Source organism: Mustelus asterias, unplaced genomic scaffold (genome assembly GCF_964213995.1).
Source record: "Mustelus asterias unplaced genomic scaffold, sMusAst1.hap1.1 HAP1_SCAFFOLD_79, whole genome shotgun sequence".
NCBI classification, from domain to species: domain Eukaryota; kingdom Metazoa; phylum Chordata; class Chondrichthyes; order Carcharhiniformes; family Triakidae; genus Mustelus; species Mustelus asterias.
Window position 1 is genome coordinate 159,872 of NW_027590137.1, and position 24,523 is coordinate 184,394.

General features: G+C 47.2%; 1 protein-coding gene across 1 annotated transcript in view; it reads right to left on the bottom strand.

Annotated features, from left to right (window-relative positions):
- LOC144483796 (uncharacterized) overlaps positions 1-24,523 on the bottom strand; it is a 65,663-nt gene that overhangs the window by 40,063 nt on the left and 1,077 nt on the right. Inside the window, 3 exon segments of the mRNA XM_078202335.1 lie at positions 7,201-7,288; positions 13,110-13,682; positions 24,121-24,505. Coding sequence (XP_078058461.1) covers positions 7,201-7,288; positions 13,110-13,682; positions 24,121-24,505 — 1,046 coding nt within the window.

Here is a 24,523-nt window from a genome sequence, read left to right on the forward strand (position 1 = left end):
CCTTATTTTCAACGGCACTGATACCTGGGCTGAGGACTGGACTGAGTCAACATATTCAGACAGGTTCCATGATACAAAGAATAATTCGCACAAATGAATTTATGTTGTCAATTCGACTAACTTGAGCATTCAAAGTTGAAGCGTCCTCAAATGATTACCAGTTGAGTCAGTGAAGCAGCCTAGGATATTTGCAGTGATGTCTGCAGTGGAGCCCTCCTGCTGTTTGAACTGAAGGCAGCGGAATCAAGGATGGTGCTGGTCGAGTGCTGTAGCGCACCCCTTTAATTCCGCTGCTGGGAGACTGAGGCTGCTGGATTGCTTGAGGTCGGGAGTTCTGGGCTGTTGTTCTCTGTGCCGATCGGGTGTCCACACTAATATCAGTATCCGCATTTGTTTTCCAAGAGGACTCTGGGAGCACCAGGTGTGCTAAGGAGGGGTGAACCGGCCCAGGTCGGGAACGGAGCAGGTCAAATCCCCGGTGCTTTTCAGTTGTGGGATAGCACCTGTGAATAGAAACAGCAGTGCAGCCTGTCCAATACAGCGAGACGCATCCTTTTCTCCACACCTTCAATCACAGCCAACAAACTTCTTTGCCATTCCCAGACAAACCCGATGCCTCTCTGGCTGCCTCCACACTCACTCCCTCTGCTGCCCCTTTCATTCACTCTCACATCCAATGCTATCACCACATCAATCTACGCAAGTAAACCAAAACATGTACACACACTTTTGACCAACCAACTCTCCACCAGCTCTGCACGCTCACAAGTACCATTCTGCAATCCCCACTTGCCTCACTCACTGCCCATTCTCTGCCTCCTCAATATCCACCTCACATTTACCGCTCCCTGCTGCTCACGGCAGAAACTACACTTTTAAAATGTTCAACTTGCAAAATCATGTCAGCCACGGCCACAAGAGAGCGCGAAACTCTTCACCTCTTCCTCACATCTCATATCGCGCACATACTTCCCAGCACATCCACCAAGCATTCAAGCTGCCTCTCGGCTCTCATATCTCCTTCTCCTTTATTCATTCCCTCCTGACAATTCCTCCACTGTCAACGTCGAAAGCCTCGACGCTCATGACTTAATCTAATGCTGTAAATGAGAGAGTGGGAGAGAAAGAAAGGGAGAGAGAGAAAGACAGCAAAATGTTCATTGTAATTTCAATTTCAGCGTTGATCGCGAACCCACTTTGGCAATTCACCGACCTTCATTGTTCAATGTCCCCTCTACTGAGTCTATCCTAAGGAGGAGGAAACATGTCAAGGGGAGGCCGAGGCATCCACGGCTGACGAGGGAAGTCAAGGACAAGATAAAAGCAAAAGAAAAAGAATACAAAGTGGCGAGGATTAGTGGGAAGCTGGAGGATTGGGATTTTTAAAAATGCGAGCAGAGGACAACTATAGAAGCAATAAGGGGTGGAAAGATGAAATATGATTGCAAGGTAAGCAGTAATATAAAAGAAGACAGGAAGAGTTTTTTTCAATATATAATTGATAAGAGAGAGGCAAAAATAGACATTGGATCACGATACAATGAGGCTGGAGAAGTAACAATAGGAAACAAAGAAATGGCAGATGGACTGAATCGTTACTTTGCATCAGTCCTCACGGTGGAAGACACCAGGGGGATGCCAGAGCTCCAGGAGAATCAAGGGGAACAGGTGGCTGCAGTGGCCATCACTAAGGAGAAGGTTCTGGGGAAACTGAAAGGTCTGAAGGTGGATAAATCACCTGGACTGGATGGACTACACGCCAGGATTCTAAGAGAGATAACTGAGGAAATTGTGGAGGCATTGGCAGTGATCTTTCAGGAATCACAGAGGACTGGAAAGTAGCGAATGTAACACCGCTGTTTAAGAAGGGAGGGTGGCAGGAAATGTGAAATTAGAGGCCAGTGAGCCTGACTTCAGTCATTGGCAAGATTATAGAGTCAATTATGAAAGATGAGATTGCAGAATACTTGGAAGTGCATGATAAAATAGGACTGAGTCAGCATGGCTTGGTCAAGGGGTGGCCATGTCTGACAAATCTCTTAGCATTCTGTGAGGAGATGACAAGGAAGTTCGATGAAGGAGAACCAGTGGACGTGATTTATTTCGATTCCCAGAAGGCCTTTGGCAATGTGCCGCATAGGAGACTGTTCAATCTGTTAGGAGCACATAGTTCTAAGCTTAAGATCCTGGCATGGATAGAGGATTGGCTGATTGGCAGGAGGCAGAGTGTGGGGATAAAGGGGTCCTTTTCAGGATGGCAGCCGTTGACTAGCGGTGTGCTTCAGGGGTCGGTGCTGGGACCACAACTTTTCACAATATACATTAACGTTTTGGAAGAAGGAACTGAAGGCACTGTTGCTAAGTTTGCAGATGATACAAAGATATGCAGAGGGACAGGTAGTATTGAGGAAGCAGGGGGCTTCAGAAGGACCTGAACAGGTTAGAAGAGTGGGCAAAGAAGTGGCAGATGGTGTATAATGTGGAAAAGTGTGAGGTTATGCACTTTGGAAGGAGGAATGGAGGCACAGACTATGTTCTAACTGGGGAAATGCTTAGGAAATCAGAAACACAAAGGGGCTTGGGAGTGCTTGTTCTCAAGGTTAACATGCAGATTTAGTCGGCAGTCAGGAAGGCAAATGCAATGCTAGCATTCATGTCGAGAGGGCTAGAATACAATAGCAGGGATGTATTTCTGAGGCTGCATAATACCCCATTTGGAGTATTGTGAGCAGTTTTGGGCCCCGTATCTAAGGAAGGATGTGCTGGCCTTGGAAAGGGTCCAGAGGAGGTTCACAAGAACGATCCCCAGAATGAAGAGCTTGTCGTATGAGGAACGGGTGAGGACTCTGGCTCTGTACTCGTTGGAGTTTAGAAGGAAGAGGGGGAAACCTGCAGGATACTGCGAGGCCTGGATAGAGTGGACATGAAGAGGATGTTTTGATTTTGATTTGATTTGATTTATTATTCTCACATCTATTAACGTACAGTGAAAAGTATTGTTTTTTGCACGCTATACAGACAAAACACACCATTCATGGAGAAGGAAAACAAGAGAGTGCAGAATGTAGTGTTACAGTCATAGCTAGGGTGCAGAGAAAGTTCAACTTAATGCAAGGTAAGTCCATTCAAAAGTCTGACAGCAGCAGGGAAGAAGCTGTTCTTGAGTCGGTTGGAACAGGACGTTCAATGTTTGACACTTTTTCCTGAAGGAAGAAGGTGGAAGAGAGAATGTCCGGGGTACATGGGGTCCTTAGTTATGCTGGCTGCTTTGCCGAGGCAGTGGGAAGTGCAGACAGAGTCAATGATGGGAGGCTGGTTTGCGTGATGGATTGGGTTACATTCACGATTTTTTGTAGTTTCTTGCGGTCTTGGGCAGAGCAGGAGCCATACCAAGCTGTGATACAACCAGAAAGAATGCTTGCTATGGTGCACCTGTAAAAGTTGGTGAGAGGCATAGCTGACATCCAAATTTCCTTAGTCTTCTGAGAAAGTAGAGGCATTGGTGCTCTTTCTGAACAATAGTGTCGGCATGGGGGGGACCAGGACAGGTTGTTGGTGGTCTGGACACCTAAAAACTTGAAGCTCACGACCTTTTCTATTTCATTCCTGTTGATGTCGGCAGCAAAAAGTCTCACAAAGCCAGGTTAAATTCCAACAGGTTTATTTGGTAGCAAATACCATAAGCAAATACCAAATAAACCTGTTGGACTTTAACCTGGTGTTGTGAGGCTTCTTACTGTGTTCACCCCAGTCCAACGCCGGCATCTCCACATCATGATGTAGGCAGGGGCATGTTCTCCTTTACACTTCCTGAAGTTGATGACAATCTCCTTCGTTTTGTTGTCATGGAGGGGGAGATTATTGTTGCCGCACCATTTCACCAGATTCTCTATCTCATTCCTGTACTCTGTCTCATCATTGTTTGAGATCCAACCCACTACAGTGGTGTCGTCAGCAAACTTGAAAATCAAATTGGAGGGGAATTTGGCCGTACAGTCATTGGTATCATAAGGAGTATAGTAAGGGGCTGACAACACAGCCTTGTGGGGCACCGGTGTTGAGGATGACCGTGGAGGAAGTGTTGTTGCCTATCCTTACTGATTATGGTCTGTGAGTTAGGAAGTGCAGGATCCAATCACAGAGCGAAGTGCCGAGGCCCAGGCCACGGAGTTTAGGGATGTGTTTCGTGGGAATAATAGTGTTGAAGACTGAGCTGTAGTCAATAAATAGGAGTCTGACAGAGGTGTCCTTGTTATCTACGTGTTCCAGCGCTGAGTGCAGTGTTGATGTTTCCACGAGTAGGAAAAACTAGGACCAGAGGGCACAACCTCAGGCTAAAGGGACAATCATTTCAAACAGGTATGAGGAGGAATTTCTTCAGCCAGAGTGTGGTGAATCTGTGGAACTTTTGGCCGCAGAAAGGTGTGGAGGCCAGATCATTGAGTGTCATTAAGGCAGGGATAGATAGGTTCTTGATTAATGAGGGGATCAGGGGTTTGGGGAAAAGGCAGGAGAATGAGGATGAGAAAAATATCAGCCATGATTAAATGGCGGAGCAGACTCGATGGGCCGAGTGGCAAAATTCTGCTCCTATGTCTCATGGTCTTCTGGTATCATAGCGACCACTTGGCAAAACACTGCGTCAAATTCAGAGATCTGGAAAAGGAAAGGTCTCTGTTCCACTCTGCTGTGATGCGCGCAGTAAACGCGTGTATTTCAGGGGCAAACAGCCGAGCTGCTGCGTGCCATTCCAACAAAGAAAACGGCTCCTTATTTTCAACGGCACTGATACCTGGGCTGAGGACTGGACTGAGTGAACATATTCACACAGGTTCCATGAATACAACCAAAAATTCGCACAAATGAATTTTAAGATGTCAATTAGACTAACTTGAGCACACAAAGTTGAAGCTTCCTCAAATTCTGGTCAGTTGAGTCAGTGAAGCAGCGATTATATTTGCAGTGATGTCTGCATTCGAGCTCTTGCTGCTGTTTGAACTGAAGGCGGCTGAATCAAGGATTGCGTTTGCCGGGTGCTGTGGCGCGCACCTGTAACCCCGCTGCTGGGAGGCTGAGGCTGCTGGATTGCTTGAGGTCGGGAGTTCTGGGCTGCTGCTCTCTGTGCCGATCGGGTGTCCACACTAAGACCAGTATCCGCATGGTGTTCCGAGAGGACTCTGGGAGCACCAGGTGCGCTAAGGAGGGGTGAACCGGCCCAGGTCGGGAACGGAGCAGGTCAAATCCCCTGTGCTCTTCAGTAGTGGGATGGCACCTGTGAATTGAAGCAGCAGTGCAGCCTGACCAATACAGCGAGACGCATCCTTTTCTCCACACCTTCAATCGCAGCAAACAAAATATTTTGCCATTCCCATCAATGCAGACAAACCCGATGCCTCTCTCCTGCCTCCACACTCACTCCCTCTGCTGCCCCTTTCATTCACTCTCACATCCAATGCTATCACCACAGCAAACTACGCAAGTAAACCAAAAAAAACACACACTTTTGACCAACCAACTCTCCACCTGTCCTGCACGCTCACACGCACCATCCTGCAATTCCCACTTTCCTCACTCTCCCCATTCTTTGCCTCCTCAATATCCACCTCACTTTTACTGCTCCCTGCTGCTCACGGCAGGAACTGCACTTTTAAAATCTTCAACTTGCACAATCATGTCAGCCACGGCCACAAGAGAGCGCGAACCTATTCACCTCCTCCACACTACTCATATCGCGCACACACTTCCCAGCACAACCACCAAACATTCAACCTGTCTCTCGGCTCTCATAACTCCTTCTCGTTAATTCATTCCCTTCTGACAATTTCTCCACTGTCAACATCGAAAGTCTAGACGCTTTTGACTCAATCTAATGCTGTAAATGAGAGAGTGGGAGAGAGAGAGACAGCAAAATGTTCATTGTAATTTCCAGTTTCAGCGTTGATCGCGAAGCCACGTTGGCAATTCACAGACACCCCATTGTTCGATGTCCCCTCTCCCGAGTCTATTCTCAAAGATAAGCCCCGGGGTGGTGACTGCCCCGGAGGGAACGCGCAGTAACCAAGCATTGCGCTCAATAGATTTCACTTGGCAAAAAGTGCGTCAAATTCAGAGATCTGGAAAAGGAAAGGTCTCTGTTCCACTCTGCTGTGATGCGCGCAGTAAACGCGCGAATTTCAGGGGCAGACAGCCGAGCTGCTGCGTGCCATTCCAACAGAGAAAACGGCTCCTTATTTTCAACGGCACTGATACCTGGGCTGAGGACTGGACTGAGTCAACATATTCACACAGGTTCCATGATACAAAGAATAATTCGCACAAATAAATTTACGTTGTCAATTCGACTCACTTGTGCATTCAAAGTTGAAGCGTCCTCAAATTATTACCAGTTGAGTCAGTGAAGCAGCCGATTATATTTGCAGTGATGTCTACATTCGAGCTCTTGCTGCTGTTTGAACTGAAGGCGGCTGAATCAAGGATTGCGTTTACCGGGTGTTGTGGCGCGCACCTGTAACCCCGCTGCTGGGAGGCTGAGGCTGCTGGATTGTTTAAGGTAGAGAGTTCGGGGCTGTTGTTCTCTGTGCCGATCGGGTGTCCACACTAAGATCAGTATCCGCATGGTGCTCCAAGAGGACTCTGGGAGCACCAGGTGTGCTAAGGAGGGGTGAACCGGCCCAGGTCGGGAACGGAGCAGGTCAAATCCCCTGTGCTCTTCAGTAGTGGGATAGCACCTGTGAATAGAAGCAGCAGTGCCGCTTGACCAATACAGCGAGACGCATCTTTTTCTCCACACCTTCAGTCGCAGCAAACAAAATATTTTGCCATTCCCAGCAATACAGACGAACCCGATACCTCTCTGCCTGCCTCCACACTCACTCCCTCTGCTGCCCCTTTCATCCACTCTCACATCCAATGCCATCACCACATCAATCTACGCAAGTAAACCAAAACATGTACACACACCTTTGACCAACCAACTCTCCACCTGCCCTGCACGCTCACAAGCACCATTCTGCAATTCCCACTTTCCTCACTCTCCCCATTCTTCTCCTCCTCAATATCCACCTCACATTTACCGCTCCCTGCTGCTCACGGCAGGAACTGCACTTTTAAAATCTTCAACTTGCACAATCTTGTCAGCCACGGCCACAAGAGAGCGCGAACATCTTCACCACTTCCTCACATCTCATACCGCGCACATACTTCCCAGCACATCCAACAAGCATTCAAGCTGCCTCTCGGCTCTTATATCTTCTTCTCCTTTATTCATTCCCTCCTGACAACCTCTCCACTGTCAACGTCGAGAGCCTGGATGCTTATGACTTAATCTAATGCTGTAAATGAGAGAATGGGAGACAAAGGAAGGGAGAGAGAGAAAGACAGCAAAATGTTCATTGTAATTTCAATTTCAGCGTTGATCGCGAACGCACTTTGGCAATTCACCGACCTTCATTGTTCAATGTCCCCTCTACCGAGTCTATCCCAAGGAGGAGGAAACATGCCAAGGGGAGGCCGAGGCATCCACGGCTGACGAGGGAAGTCAAGGACAAGATAAAAGCAAAAGAAAAAGAATACAAAGTGGCGAGGATTAGTGGGAAGCTGGAGGATTGGGATTTTTAAAAATGCGAGCAGAGGACAACTATAGAAGCAATAAGGGGTGGAAAGATGAAATATGATTGCAAGGTAGCCACTAATATAAAAGAAGATAGGAAGAGTTTTTTTCAATGTATAATTGATAAGAGAGAGGCAAAAATAGACATTGGATCACGACAAAATGAGGCTGGAGAAGTAACAATAGGAAACAAAGAAATGGCAGATGAACTGAATCGTTACTTTGCATCAGTCCTCACGGTGGAAGACACCAGGGGGATGCCAGAGCTCCAGGAGAATCAGGGGGAACAGGTGACTGCAGTGGCCATCACTAAGGAGAAGGTTCTGGGGAAACTGAAAGGTCTAAAGTTGGATAAATCACCTGGACTGGATGGACTGCACGCCAGGATTCTAAAAAAGATAACTGAGGAAATTGTGGAGGCATTGGCAGTGATCTTTCAGGAATCACAGAGGACTGGAAAGTAGCGAATGTAACACCGCTGTTTAAGAAGGGAGGGCGGCAGGAAATGTGAAATTAGAGGCCAGTGAGCCTGACTTCGGTCATTGGCAAGATTATAGAGTCAATTATGAAAGATGAGATTGCAGAATACTTGGAAGTGCATGATAAAATAGGACTGAGTCAGCATGGCTTGGTCAAGGGGCAGTCATGTCTGACAAATCTCTTACAATTCTTTGAGGAGATGACAAGGAAGTTAGATAAAGGAGAACCAGTGGACGTGATTTATTTCGATCCCAGAAGGCCTTTGGCAATGTGCCGCATAGGAGACTGTTCAATCTGTTAAGAGCACATGGTGTTAAGCTTAAGATCCTGGCATGGATAGAGGATTGGCTGATTGGCAGGAGGCAGAGTGTGGGCTTGAAGGGGTCCTTTTCAGGATGGCAGCCGGTGACGAGCGGTGTGCTTCAGGGGTCGGTGCTGGGACGACAACTTTTCACAATATACATGAATGTTTTGGAAGAAGGAACTGAAGGCACTGTTGCTAAGTTTGCAGATGATACAAAGATATGTAGAGGGACAGGTAGTATTGAGGAAGCAGGGGGGCTGCAGAAGAACCTGAACAGGTAAGGAGAGTAGGCAAAGAAGTGGTAGATGGAGTACAATGTGGAAAAGTGTGAGGTTATGAACTTTGGAAGGAGAAATGGAGGCACAGACTATTTTCGAAATGGGGAATGCTTAGGAAATCAGAAACACAAAGGGGCTTGGGAGTGCTTGTTCTCAAGGTTAACATGCAGATTCAGTCGGCAGTTAGGAAGGCAAATGCAATGCTCAGCATTCATGTCGAGAGGGCTAAAATGCAACAGCAGGGATGTATTTCTGAGGCTGCATAAGGCTCTGCTCAAACCCCATTTGGACTATTGTGAGCAGTTTTGGGCCCTGTATCTAAGGAAGGATGTGCTTGCCTTGGAAAAGGTCCAGAGGAGGTTCACAGGAATGATCCCCAGAATGAAGAGCTTGTCGTATGAGGAACGGTTGAGGACTCTGGCTCTGTACTCGTTGGAGTTGAGAAGGAAGAGGGGGAAACCTGCAGGATACTGCGAGGCCTGGATAGAGTGGACATGAAGAGGATGTTTTGATTTTGATTTGATTTGATTTATTATTCTCACATCTATTAACGTACAGTGAAAAGTATTGTTTTTTGCACGCTATACAGACAAAACATACCATTCATGGAGAAGGAAAACAAGAGAGTGCAGAATGTCCTGTTACAGTCATAGCTAGGGTGCAGAGAAAGTTCAACTTAATGCAAGGTAAGTCCATTCAAAAGTCTGACAGCAGCAGGGAAGAAGCTGTTCTTGAGTCGGTTGGTACAGACGTTTGACACTTTTTCCTGAAGGAAGAAGGTGGAAGAGAGAATGTCCGGAGTGCATGGGGTCCTTAATTATGCTGGCTGCTTTGCCGAGGCAGTGGGAAGTGCAGACAGAGTCAATGGATGGGAGGCTGGTTTGCGTGATGTATTGGGCTACATTCACTACTTTTTGTAGTTTCTTGCGGTCTTGGGCAGAGCAGGAGCCATACCAAGCTGTGATACAACCAGAAAGAATGCTTGCTATGGTGCATCTGTAAAAGTTGGTGAGAGTCATAGCTGACATTCCAAATTTCCTTAGTCTTCTGAGAAAGTAGAGGCATTGGTGGACTTTCTGAACAATAGTGTCGGCATGGGGGGATCAGGACAGGTTTTTGGTGATCTGGACACCTAAAAACTTGAAGCTCGACCTTTTCGATTTCATCCCTGTTGATGGAGGCAGGGGCATGTTCTCCTTTACGCTTCCTGAAGTTGATGACAATCTCCTTCGTTTTGTTGACATGGAGGGAGAGATTATTGTTGCCGCACCATTTCAGGAGATTCTCTATCTCATTCCTGTACTCTGTCTCATCATTGTTTGAGATCCAAACCACTACGGTGCTGTCGTCGGCAAACTTGAAAATCAAATTGGAGGGGAATTTGGCCACACAGTCATAGGTATCATAAGGAGTATAGTAAGGGGCTGACAACACAGCCTTGTGGGGCACCGGTGTTGAGGATGACCGTGGAGGAAGTGTTGTTGCCTATCCTTACTGATTATGGTCTGTGAGTTAGGAAGTGCAGGATCCAATCACAGCGCGAGATGCCGAGGCCCAGGCCATGGAGTTTGGGGATGTAGTTCGTGGGAATAATAGTGTTGAAGGCTGAGCTGTGGTCAATAAATAGGAGTCTGACATAGGTGTCCTTGTTATCTACGTGTTCCCGCACTGAGTGCAGTGTTGATGTTTCCACTAGTAGGAAAAACTAGGACCAGAGGGCACAACCTCAGGCTGAAGGGACAATCATTTGAAACAGGTATGAGGAGGAATTTGTTCAACCAGAGAGTGGTGAATCTGTGGAATTCTGGGCCGCAGAAAGGTGTGGAGGCCAGATCATTGAGTGTCATTAAGGCAGGGATAGATATGTTCTTGATTAATGAGGGGATCAGGGGTTTGGGGAAAAGGCAGGAGAATGAGGATGAGAAAAATATCAGCCATGATTAAATGGCGGAGCAGACTCGATGGGCCAATTGGCAAAATTCTGCTCCTATGTCTCATGGTCTTCTGGTATCATAGCTTCCACTTGGCAAAACACTGCGTCACATTCAGAGATCTGGAAAAGGAAAGGTCTCTGTTCCACTCTGCTGTGATGCGCGCAGTAAACGTGCGAATTTGAGGGGCAGACAGCCGAGCTGCTGCGTGCCATTCCAACAAAGAAAACGGCTCCTTATTTTCATCGGCACTGATACCTGGGCTGAGGACTGGACTGAGTGAACATATTCACACAGGTTCCATGAATACAAACAAAAATTCGCACAAATTAATTTTAAGATGTCAATTAGACTAACTTGAGCACACAATGTTGAAGCTTCCTCAAATTATGGTCAGTTGAGTCAGTGAAGCAGCCGATTATATTTGCAGTGATGTCTGCATTCGAGCTCTTGCTGCTGTTTGAACTGAAAGCGGCTGAATCAAGGATTGCGTTTGCCGGGTGTTGTGGCGCGCACCTGTAACCCCGCTGCTGGGAGGCTGAGGCTGCTGGATTGCTTGAGGTCGGGAGTTCTGGGCTGTTGTTCTCTGTGCCGATCGGGTGTCCGCACTAAGATCAGTATCCGCATGGTGTTCCGAGAGGGCTCTGGGAGCACCAGGTGTGCCAAGGAGGGGTGAACAGGCCCAGGTCGGGAACGGAGCAGGTCAAATCCCCTGTGCTCTTCAGTAGTGGGATAGCGCCTGTGAATTGAAGCAGCAGTGCAGCCTGACCCATACAGCGAGACGCTTCCTTTTCTCCACACCTTCAATCGCAGCAAACAAAATATTTTGCCGTTCCCCTCAATACAGACAAACCGGATGCCTCTCTGCCTGCCTCCACACTCACTCCCTCTGCTGCCCCTTTCATCCACTCTCACATCCAATGCCATCACCACATCAATCTACGCAAGTAAACCAAAACATGGACACACACCTTTGACCAACCAACTCTCCACCTGCCCTGCACGTTCACCCGCACCATTCTGCAATCCCCACTTTCCTCACTCTCCCCATTCTTTGCCTCCTCAATATCCACCTCACTTTTACTGCTCCCTGCTGCTCACGGCAGAAACTGCACTTTTAAAATCTTCAACTTGCACAATCATGTCAGCCACGGCCACAAGAGAGCGCGAACCTCTTCACCTCTTCCCCACATCTCATATCGCGCACATACTTCCCAGCACATCCAACAAGCATTCAAGCTGCCTCTCGGCTCTCATATCTCCTTCTCCTTTATTCATTCCCTCCTGACAATTTCTCCACTGTCAACGTCGAACGCCTAGACGCTTATGACTTAATCTAATGCTGTAAATGAGAGAGTGGGAGAGAAAGAAAGGGAGAGAGAGAAAGAGAGACAGCAAAATGTTCATTGTAATTTTAATTTCAGCGTTGATCGCTAACCCACTTTGGCAATTCACCGACCTTCATTGTTCAATGTCCCCGCGACCGAGTCTATCCCAAGGAGGAGGAAACATGCCAAGGGGAGGACGAGGCATCCACGGCTGACGAGGGAAGTCAAGGACAAGATAAAAGCAAAAGAAAAAGAATATAAAGTGGCGAGGATTAGTGGGAAGCTGGAGGATTGGGATTTTTAAAAAATGCGAGCAGAGGACAACTCTGAAAGCAATAGGGCGGGGCGGGTGGAGGGTGTGGGGGGGGCGGGGGGGGCGGGGGGGTGGTGGGGGAGATGAAATAAGAGTGCAAGGTAGCCAGTAATATAAAATAAGATAGGAAGAGTTTTTTTTTCAATCCATAAAAGATAAGAGAGAGGCAAGAATAGACATTGGATCACGATAAAATGAGGCGGGAGAAGTAACAATAGGAAACAAAGAAATGGCAGATGAACTGAATCGTTACTTTGCATCAGTCCTCACGGTGGAAGACACCAGGGGGATGCCAGAGCTCCAGGAGAATCAGGGGGAACAGGTGACTGCAGTGGCCATCACTCAGGAGAAGGTTCTGGGGAAACTGAAAGGTCTAAAGGTGGACAAAGGAAAGCTGTTCCCATTAGCTGATCGGACAAGGATGAGGGGGTCACAGATTTATGGTTTTGGGTCAGGGATGCGGGGGGGGGGTGATGTGAGGAAGAATATTTTGATGCAGCGAATGGTAATGACCTGGAACTCGCTGCCTACGAGGGTGGAGGAAGTGGAGACAATAAACAATTACAAAGGAAATTGGATGGGCGTTTGGGGGGGTTTCAAACAGAAATGCTGACTAAATATCTCTGAACTTCCTCACACCCGGTCACTCTGTGATCCGTGTGAAATTTGAAACCAGGTATTCGCAACAAAACTCAAAGAGCATCAGCCCACTGGAGGCAAAGTCATGAGACCGGTCAGTCCAGCAGAAAGAAACCCCCCGACCCTCCCCATTGACCAACTGTGAGAATGAACAAAATGCAGTCCTGGATGTAATTGAGAGCAGAAACAATAACAGCAGAATCCAACCACTGGAATCACTCATGAACTTGTTGGTGTCTCAGCAGCTGGGATGAAAGACTGAATCTCTTCTCACACTGAGAGCAGGTGAACGGCCTCTCCCCAGTGTGAACTCGCTGGTGTATCTGCAGGTTGGATGAATCACAGAATCCCTTCTCACACTGAGAGCAGGTGAACGGTCTCTCCCCGGTGTGAACTCGTTGGTGTTTCCGCAGGTTGGAAGACTGAGTGAATCTCTTCCCACACTGAGAGCAGGTGAACGGCCTCTCCCCAGTGTGAACGCGCTCATGGACCGGCAGGTCGGAAGATCGAGTGAATCCCTCCCCACATTGAGAACACGTGAATGGCCTCTCCCCAGTGTGAACTTGCTGGTGTCTCTGCAGGCTGGATGACTCAGTGAATCCCTTCCCACACTGAGAGCAGATGAACGGCCTCTGCCCAGTGTGGCTGCGCCGATGAGCTTCCAGCTGAGATGGGGCTCTGTATCTCTTGCCACAGTCCGCACATTTCCATGGTTTCTCCATGGTGCAGGTGTCCTTACCACTCTCGAGTGGACAATTAGTTGAAACTTCGTCCACACACAGAACACGGGTACAGTCTCTCCCCGCTGTGAATTGTGTGATATTTATTCAGATTGTGTAACTGGTTAAAGCTCTTTAGTCAGTGCATTGGAACACACTCACTCGAGTGTGGCAGTGTGTCGATGCTTTTTAACTCACACTGACATTTCAAATCTTTTCAAATCAACAGACTGGACAATCATTTCTCCTTCTGGATTCAAAGTCCGATGATATTGAGGTCCCAAGGAATATGACTCTGTCACGTCTAGACGTGACATTTGAGATTTCGGCCTGTGATTCCTCTTTCAATATCCTGGAAAATGAGTTTACAAAAGTCATCAGTGTCAGTATAGGATAGAAATTCAGTGCAGACAATTCTAGTTTCTATGGAACATTCTTTCCTATTTCAGTCCCAAAAAGTTGTAAATCTCCATCCATATCTATGGATTCTATTTACAAATGAAAGTGGATGGGCACTTGAAGGAAATAAACTTTCAGGAGAATGGGGATATAGAGTGGGAATGGGACTGGAATGTTATACAGAGAGTGACCAAATGGATTCCTTCTGTGCTGTAATGACTTTATGATTGGAAATGTATAACATCTTATATTACAATGCAAGAAATAATAAATGTATTTTATTACAGAAACATAAATAATATATCTAATCTGGGTACCATATAATAACACTCGACATATCTCTGTCCTATATTAACATACTGTCCGCTTAAATGTCAGCCATCTCCTGGGGAAAGCTGCCCTTTAATTATGAACATTAGGAAAGAGACCATCCTTTTAGACAGACAAATAAATGTGTCAAACTGAGGGGGCAAAGGATGTTCACCAGGCTGATTCAGGGAATCGCGGGACTGATGTATGAGGAGAGATTGACCAGGTTAGGATTGTTTTCGTTGGAGTTCAGATGAATGAGGGGGGAATCTCAAAGAGACTTATGAAATTCTAACAGGTCGAGACAGGATAGATGCAGGGAGGATGTTCCCGATGGAGTCCAGAACCGGGGGTCACAGTCTGAGGATTCAGGGCAGACCTTTAGGACGGAGGTGAGGAGACATTTCTTCACCCAAAGAGTAGTCACCCTGTGGAATTTATTACCACAGGAAGTAGTTGGTGCCAAAACAGACTCCCTGTCTGTGTGGAGTTTGCACATTCTCCTCGTGTCTGCGTGGGTTTCCTCTGGGTGCTCCAGTTTCCTCCCACAGTCCAAAGATGTGCAGATTAGGTTGATTGGCCAGGTTAAAAATTGTCCCTGAGATGCTTAGTTAGAGGGATTAGCAGGTAAATATGTGGGGGTAGGGCCTGGGTGGGATTGTGGTCGGTGCAGACTCGATGGGCCGAATGGCCTCCTTCTGCACTGTAGGGTTTCTATGATTCTATGAAAACATTGAATGTATTCAAGAGGCGGCTGGATAAAGCACTTGGGGTGAATGGGATCACAGGTTATGGGAAAAAGCAGGATTAGGCTACTCAGTTGGATGATCAGCCATGATCATAATAAGACCATAAGACATAGGAGCGGAAGTAAGGCCATTCGGCCCATCGAGTCCACTCCACCATTCAATCATGGTTGATTTCAACTCCATTTACTCGCTCTCTCCCCATAGCCCTTAATTCCTCGAGAAATCAAGAATTTATCAATTTCTGTCTTGAAGACGCTCAACGTCTCGGCCTCCACAGCCCTCTGTGGCAATGAATTCCACAGACCCACCACTCTCTGGCTGAAGAAATTTCTCCTCATCTCTGTTCTAAAGTGACTCCCTTTTATTCTAAGGCTGTGCCCCCGCGTCCTAGTCTCCCCTGTTAATGGAAACAACTTCCCTACGTCCATCCTATCTAAGCCGTTCATTATCTTGTAAGTTTCTATCAGATCTCCCCTCAACCTCCTAAACTCCAATGAATATAATCCCACGATCCTCAGACGTTCATCGTATGTCAGGCCTACCATTCCTGGGATCATCCGTGTGAATCTCCGCTGGACCCGCTCCAGTGCCAGTATGTCCTTCCTGAGGTGTGGGGCCCAAAATTGCTCACAGTACTCCAAATGGGGCCTAACCAGTGCTTTATAAAGCCTCAGAAGTACATCCCTGCTTTTGTATTCCAAGCCTCTTGAGATAAATGACAACATTACATTTGCTTTCTTAATTACGGACTCAACCTGCAAGTTTACCTTTAGAGAATCCTGGACTAGGACTCCCAAGTCCCTTTGCACTTTAGCATTATGAATTTTGTCACCGTTTAGAAAATAGTCCATGCCTCTATTCTTTTTTCCAAAGTGTACGACCTCGCACTTGCCCACGTTGAATTTCATCAGCCACTTCTTGGACCACTCTCCTAAACTGTCTAAATCTTTCTGCAGCCTCCCCACCTCCTCAATACTACCTGCCCCTCCACCTATCTTTGTATCATCGGCAAACTTGGCCAGAATGCTCCCAGTCCCATCATCTAGATCGTTAATATATAAAGAGAACAGCTGTGGCCCCAACACTGAACCCTGCGGGACACCACTTGTCACCGGTTGCCATTCTGAGAAAGAACCTTTTATCCCAACTCTCTGCCTTCTGTCTGACAGCCAATCATCAATCCATATTAGTACCTTGCCTCGAATACCATGGGCCCTTATTTTACTCAGCAGTCTCCCGTGAGGCACCTTGTCAAAGGCCTTTTGGAAGTCAAGATAGATAACATCCATTGGCTCTCCTTGGTCTAACCTATTTGTTATCTCTTCAAAGAACTCTAACAGGTTTGTCAGGCACGACCTCCCCTTACTAAATCCGTGCTGACTTGTCCTAATCCGACCCTGCACTTCCAAGAATTTAGAAATCTCATCCTTAATGATGGATTCTAGAATTTTGCCAACAACTGAGGTTAGGCTAATTGGCCTATAATTTTCCATCTTTTTTCTTGTTCCCTTCTTGAACAATGGGGTTACAACAGCGATTTTCCAATCCTCTGGGACTTTCCCTGACTCCAGTGACTTTTGAAAGATCATAACTAACGCCTCCACTATTTCTTCAGCTATCTCCTTTAGAACTCTAGGATGTAGCCCATCTGGGCCCGGAGCAATGAATGGCGGAGCAGGCTCGAAGGGCCAAATGGCCTCCTCCTGCTCCTATCATCTCTGTTTCTATATCAATGTCTTTAAGAGAGAGAGAGAGGGAGACCTGGGCCAACCTTTCCAGAGTCTGCAGCCTCCCTGGATTCACTTTCTTTCCCTTCAGTTGCTGCAAGTCCCCAATTTCCCCCCAAAATGAGAAAAGAAATGGAAAGGGGGAGAAAAGAAAGTGTTTTACTCACAGATGTTGGCCTCTTTTAGGTCAAAACAAATAAACAAACTCAGATTAAGTCAGGACAAAGTAAAAGGGGCAGCTCCCCAAAAGGAGGGAGAACAGCCCGAACAGAAATCAAAGTACAAAGGAAACTTAAAAACATCAAATTAAAATGTGATTATTAGGGTCAATAACGCACCCCAACCCCTGCGGTGCCCAGCGGGCGCGGAAGGCGTCAACCGCGCCCGTGGACACCGCATGCTCCCTCTCCAGGGACACCCGGCCGTGAACGTAGCCGCGGTAGAGGGGAAGACAGTCAGGATGGACGGCCCCCTCGATCGCCCGCAGCCTGGACCGGTAAATGGCGCGTTTCGCCAGGCCCAGGAGCAGGTTCACGAGGAGGTCGCCATCCCGACCCCAACAAAAAGAAAGTGCAACCTAAGACACAAAACATAGACATGGTCCATGGACTTCACAAGGCCACAGAAGGGGCAAGCTTCATAGCCCGTGAACCAGTGAATCCTACGGTTGTGCGGAACTGCTGCATGCATCACCCTTCACCCCAGGTCCCCGATGTAATTGGGGCAATCCCAACGTAGAGGGACCTCTACGGAAACAAGGCCCGCCAAGGTGTATCCGGGCGACAGGCGAGGAGGCGGTAGTGGAAGGTGTGCAGCAGCAGCCCGCAACAGGAAATGCCTCTGCGCGGTAGAAAAAGGCACGGAGGACATTTCGACGAGGCGGCTCAGGCTGTGGGGCACCTGACCCGAGGAGGAGGGTTGAAGTTTTGGGCCAATGTGGAATTCTGTCCGAACAGGGGAACGCTCGGGCGGGATCCCACCGCACGCCTGCGCCGTCTCCAGTTTGCGTGCACTTTCGGGGCCGAGCACGACCGTCCTAAGGTCTAGGATGGCTTTGGCCGCGCGCCGGACGGTCGTCCCCACGCGCTCAGCCAGCACGTGGGGGCTCATCCAGCCCGCCCCTCCGCCATCGAGCACGTCCCCGATTCTGGTCACCCCGGCGTCCACAGCCCCCCTCTCCGCCAGCCACCTGAAGTCATATGGCTGGAGGAGCAGATTCCTAAGCAGCGGCTCTCGCACGAGAGCCGCTACTCCTGACGGGGGAGAGCTGTGTCGCGAGGCGACCGTGTTCCAGACAGTGAGGAGGTCCTTGTAAAAGACGGGGAGCTCCTGCAAGGAGGTCGAAATGTGCCCCAGATTGATATGCAGGAGCTGTACGTCATAATTGAGGCCGTGCCACTGGCGGAAGAAATACGTCGCCATTGCACACCATCGTGGAGGGGGCTCAACGTAAAGGTACCTCGGCAGGGCCTGGAGGCGGAAGGTCGCTATCTGAGTGCGGAGGCACACCAGACCTTGTCCGCCCTCCTCAAGCGGGAGATGCAGAACCGCAGCAGGGACCCAGTGCAGTCGATTGTCCCAGAAGAACCGCACGAGGGTTCTCTGGATATTGGCGACAATGCCAGGGGGAGGGGTCAAAGGGACCAGCCGGTACCACAGCATGGAGGCGACCAGCTGGTTTATGACGAGAACCCGCGCCCGTGAATGGTCACAAACACTCACCTCTGAAAGAATTTCACTGATTTTAATATTAAAATCTCCTGCTGGAGCCTGCAGCTGGAAAGATATCAGAAGCATTGGCATCAGAGAAAAATCTCCCAGTTGAGGAAATCCCCGGGGAGCGGGGGTGATGTCACTGTGCAATTGTAAGTATGTGATGAGATCACAGACAGGAACACAGAATACCTGGGTCTGTGCAAACCAGTGATCACCACACATTATGGAGGATGCGAGGCTCCTTGACAGGGTGCAGAGGAGATTTATCAAAATGGTTCCAGGGATGAGGAATTATATTACAATGTTAGGCTGGATAACTTGGGGTTGTTCTCCTTGGAGCAAAGTAGATTGATAGAGGTGTACAAGGGTACGTGGAGGGTGTTGAAGTTTACATGCTCTGTTTACGCGTGTACAAGCTCTGACTATGGGTCGTCCAGTCTCAAAACGTTGGTTCTATTCTCACTCCCCAGTGAGTGCAGATCTTTGGGGGCGTGCGGGGACGGGCGGAGGGGGGGGCGCGGGGGTGGAGAGAATGTTTATCCTCCGACCCTGACCTTGACCCGGGAGCCGTAAAGGTTGGTGAGAGTCGTAGCGGACATGCCAAATTTCCTTAGTCTTCTGGGAAAGTTGGTGGGGCTTACTTATCTACAGTGTAATTTTTCGTTAGAGAGAAGAAGGTTAAGAGGTGACTTAATAGAGGCGTACAAGATGATCAGAGGATTAGATAGGGTGGACAGTGAGAGCCTTTTTCCTCGGATGGTGATAGCTAGCACGAGGGGACATAGCTTTAAATTGAGGGGTGATAGATATAGGACAGATGTCAGAGGTAGATTCTTCACTCAGAGAGTAGTAAGGGTGTGGAATTCCCTGCCTGCAGCAGTAGTGGACTCGTCAACATTAAGGGCATTTAAATGGTCATTGGATAAACATATGGATGGTATTGGAATAGTGTAGGTTAGAGGGGCTTTAGATTGGTTTCACAGGTCGGTGCAACATCGAGGGCTGAAGGGCCTGTACTGCGCTTCTATGTTCTATGCTATCAAATCTGCTGAGATTTTCCAGCATTTTCTGTTTTACTTTCCCTTTCTTTTTCCTTCTCTGTCACCGCTCTGCCTCATCAATAAGACATTGGGACTCAGAGGGTTGATGCAGTTTGATGGACAAGTTGTCTCCATTCTGAACACTGGGGAACAAGCGCCTCCCACTGATTGACAACATTGCCCTCTACAAACATGGCGGCCGCACGTGCGCACTGCTGCATATTGCCCCCAATAAAGATGGCGAACGTTAACCCCGGACGAACATGAGGAGCTGCAGTCCTGCTCGGTACAAACTGGGTCTGGGAAGTTCTGTTCCGCGGTTTGCGGCTTACACAACATGCTTACGCAGCGTTTCCACCCACCTGGACGATCCATTGCTCTCTCCGTACCGCCAATCACCTCGAACAGATTTCCGAGCCCAAAACAAAAGCCGCCTCCATCGCCATTACTCACACTGCGCATGCTCAAGTCAAAGCTGGCTCCGCCCCATGTTCGTTTCTATTGGTTAGAGGACCGACCACACCAGATCGGTCTGCCAGCACTGCCCCCTCTTCCCATTGGTCCGCGCTGCCGTCAATCAGCTGGGCATTGTGACGGTAACTTGCTGTTTGTCCAATAATCACAGTGAGAGAATCTCAGTGTAACAATGACACACACAGGCTCCAATACAATCAGAGTGGGGATGGAGCACAGAGACAACACAGCAAAGCACTGACTTACTCTGAGTGTAACAATGACACACACAGGCTCCAATACAATCAGAGTGGGGATGGAGCACAGAGACAACACAGCAAAGCACTGACTTACTCTGAGTGTAACAATGACACACACAGGCTCCAATACAATCAGAGTGGGGATGGAGCACAGAGACAACACAGCAAAGCACTGACTTACTCTGAGTGTAACAAATACAATGTTTGTTCAAATAATAAGCGTCACGTTGCAGTATGTTAGTGAACACAGCATTGGATCCAATGTAATGGTAATACAGTCAGTATCTCGTGCACCAGAACCAAAGTTTAGGTTTCATTTGATAGTGTGAGTGAGTCATGGTCCATTGATATAATGTGTTTAGATTCCGGTGTGTGTTACTCTGCCACTGTCAGTATCAGACTATAACCTGTCTGTTATTCCAATTCTGCTGTATTTTACAACTGCAGCTCCTGGGGCTGATTGGAGTCTGGTATAATAATCACTGAGGTCGGTTTCAGTGTCTCTGAGGTCATTTTAACTGCAGATAATCTGACATTAAGGGAGACAAGAGGCCCAACAAACATTTGATTATAATAGGAGGACAAAGTGTAAGGGAACAATGATATTTTAAGGTGTCTGTGTTATGGTGAGTGTCACTGGGAGGTGAGTGATAAAATACAAGTGGAAACATCATGACAGAGACACATGCGACTGACTCGGCCTGACTGAGAGCTGTTATACTCAAGGGGAGAATAATGAGGACATGGGGAACTCCAGGGATTTCTGATATCTGAGGTGTATCTGTTCGAGGCACTGAAAATAATCAGTTCCTTCTCATGGTTATCTGCAGTTCTCAAGTTACACACAGGAAACAGATCTGACAGCTCATCAAACCCAATGGTTTAATCTTCTGTTTGAGACACATTGTGACTGAAAAGATCAAATATTAAAACCTCAGGAGAGAAACATTCAGAATGTCACAAAGATGAGTGAACTGTCCAATTAATCCTATTGACCATAACTCTGCCAATTTACCTTCTGCAAGTATTTATCCAATTCCCTTTGAAAGTTACTATTAAACCTGCTTCGAGCACCTGTCAGTTTGTGCATTCCAGATCATATCCAGTTATTGTGTTAAAAATTCTCCTTATCACCCCCTCCAGTTCTGTTGTCAATTATATTAAATCTCTGTATCCTCTGCTTACAGACCCTCCTGCACCTGGGAAATAGATTCTCTCCATCAACAGACTTCCTGCTCCTGGGAAATAGTATCAATGGAGAGAAACTATCATAAATCATTTGTCATTTGAAACATCTCTATTAAATCGTCCCATCACATTCCCTAATCTAAGATGGATAACCCATGTTTTTCCTGCCCTGAAGAATTATATGGACTCAAAATGTTAACTGTTTCTCTCTGAACAGATGCCGCCGGATCTGCTGGGTTTTTCTGCTTCTCTCCCTGTTTTTCCTTCTATAATCAATCAGAAGCTCTTCATGATTTTGAACATGTCGATTAAATAGGAACACACAGAGCCTGAGAAAGTTACAGAGGAAGAGAGAGACGGAAAGACTGAGAGAAAAATTGAGGAAGATTTTAGAAAGCAGAAAGATGAGGAAAGTCAAAGATAAAAGCTGAGAAATAGAGGAAACAAGCAATACAGAGAGAATGATATAAAATATAAGGGAGCAGGCTATCAGTTCCCAGCTACAGGGAACAGAGGGAACTCAGTAACTGATCCACAGACACAGCTGGTTATATCTGCGAATGGAAACTCTGAATAGAAATAACTGACTCATTTGTAAATGTCACCACAATGTGACCTGTGAGACTCTGCCCTGACTCTCTGGACAGATATCGGCCGCATTGACAGATGTTCTCACCAGATTGTGGTCCCTGGATTTATTTTCTGCACAGAGATGAGGAGAAATTTCTTCAGCCAGAGAGTGGTGGGTCTGTGGAATTCATTGCCACAGAGGGCTGTGGAGGCCGAGACGTTGAGCGTCTTCAAGACAGAAATTGATAAATTCTTGATTTCTCGAGGAATTAAGGGCTATGGGGAGAGAGCGGGTAAATGGAGTTGAAATCAACCATGATTGAATGGTGGAGTGGACTCGATGGGCCGAATGGCCTTACTTCCGCTCCTATGTCTTATGGTCTTATGGTCTTAAGTGAGATGTGAGGTTTGGAACTGGCAGCAGAGAAACAGGAAGTTGTGATACCTGAGAATGAAACAGCCGGCGTCAGTTTGACGTTATCACCGTGAACAGTCTTCCTGTCTGTGAGGGTGAACTCACTCTGACAGCATCAAGAACAACCACACAGATTGCTGCCGGTCTCAGCATTACATTCACCTCCATTCCCATTTTAAACAATAAAGAAAGATTATTTGGATTTTTAACACATTCACTGAATTGGGAGATGGACTGAGGGTCATCACTGGGAGAACTGAGGAGGAATTAGAGAACAAATGAGTTTTCCCAAAGAGGGTTATTAGAAAAGAGGAGATTTAAAGTGAGTCAGGGCCTGTCAGATGAAGTGTGAGAGAGAAACAGAGAGGATTGAATCTCCATCAATTAGATGTTTTCTCAGACAGCGAAGAGAGATGAAGTTTGTTTGTGCTTTTTCAGAGAGAGGTAACGAGAGAGAGAAAATAATGAATAAGTTTAAGCAGATCTGAAAGAGGAAGGTTAAATGAGTGAGTGTTTGAAAGAAAGAAAGAGAGACATTAAGTGATGAACACAGTATCTGAGAGGAGAGAGGTTAAGTGAATGTGAGAGAGGAGCGAGGTTAGAATGTAAGAGAGATGGAAGGTAAGGTAAGTGTGAGTGAATGCCTGGAGAGAGAGAGAGAGAGAGAGAGACGTTCAGTGAGTGTGAGAGAGATGAGAGATGTTAAGTGATTGAGTTTCTGAGAGAGAGGAGATGTTAAGTGAGTGAATGTCTGAAAGAGAGGAGAGGAGGTTCACACACCCAGGGATCACTGAGAATGATCAAAATAAGGAGATCACCCAGAAAACTACCAACAGGAAACTTCAGCTGAACACATCACTCATTCTTAAATGGTCAGTCAGGACTCTGGTGCTGCTCAGCTTCTCTCTGTTCTGTTTATAATGGTTAAAGGCTGATAGGAGTGAGGTTTATTTAAAAGGATAGTGTATGGGAAGCACACATCAACAAAACTGAGAATTCTTGGACACACACTGCAGCTCCTTCTCTATCTGGGAATCAAATTGTTGTCTCATTGTCCCAGCAGTTAACAGGCTCCTTTGAACGTCTCCAGCTGCTACTTTGATGCAGACTTCACCCAATTTATTTGAAGCCAGTTTCTGTTCAATAAACCAGGACTGACACACACACACATTAAAATGTTTTAGACTTTTTTGCATTTTTAGTCTGGACATCTAAACCTGCCGTTTCACTCTCAGTCAGGAATAGATCCCAGTTTTACACCAATCTTTGACAGCACGTTTCCAGCATTCACCACTGTTCTTCCTGACTCTAAACACAGTTGTAAAGGAGCTTCTGTTCCGTGTCTAGGAGCTCTGAACCATGGAAAAGAACGACTGGGACACATTTCTTACACACCTCAGGATTCACCCACACGGGGACTTTGCTGTCAGTGAAAAGTGATGAAAAAGACCAAAGTGCTGTTTGTCCCTCTCGGCGAGACCCTGAAGGACTGTGTCAAGAATGAAGTTCTGTTCCTCCTGTATGATCCTCCCTCAGATTGCCCTTTCTGAGCTCCAGCCTGGTGATGTTAAACACTCAAATGGAAAAGACAAAAATCTACAACAATGATTCAATCAAATGTCTATTTCACATTTATTCAGAATATCTAACCTCAACAGAAGAAAAAAGTCAGAGTGAAGATGATTCAGACCTGGATATGATTAACAGCATCGATAAGTGTAGAATCCAAACCTTGCAGTCGTTTGTGAACTCGCCGGTGTGTTAGCAGGTGGGATGACTGAACAAATCCCTTTCCACAGACATTACAGGTGAACGGCCTCTCCCCAGTGTGAACTCGCTGGTGTTTCAGAAGATAAGATAAATGAGAAAATCCCTTCCCACAGACAGAGCAGGTAAATGGCCTCTCCCCACTGTGAATTCTCTGATGTGTCAGCAGGTTGGATGACTGACTGAATCCCTTCCCACACATGGAGCAGGTGAACGGCCTCTCCCCAGTGTGAACTCGCTGGTGATTCAATAGGTTGGATGAACGAGTGAATCCCTTCCCACACACGGAGCAAGTGAATGGCCTCTCCTCACTGTGAACCTGCTGGTGT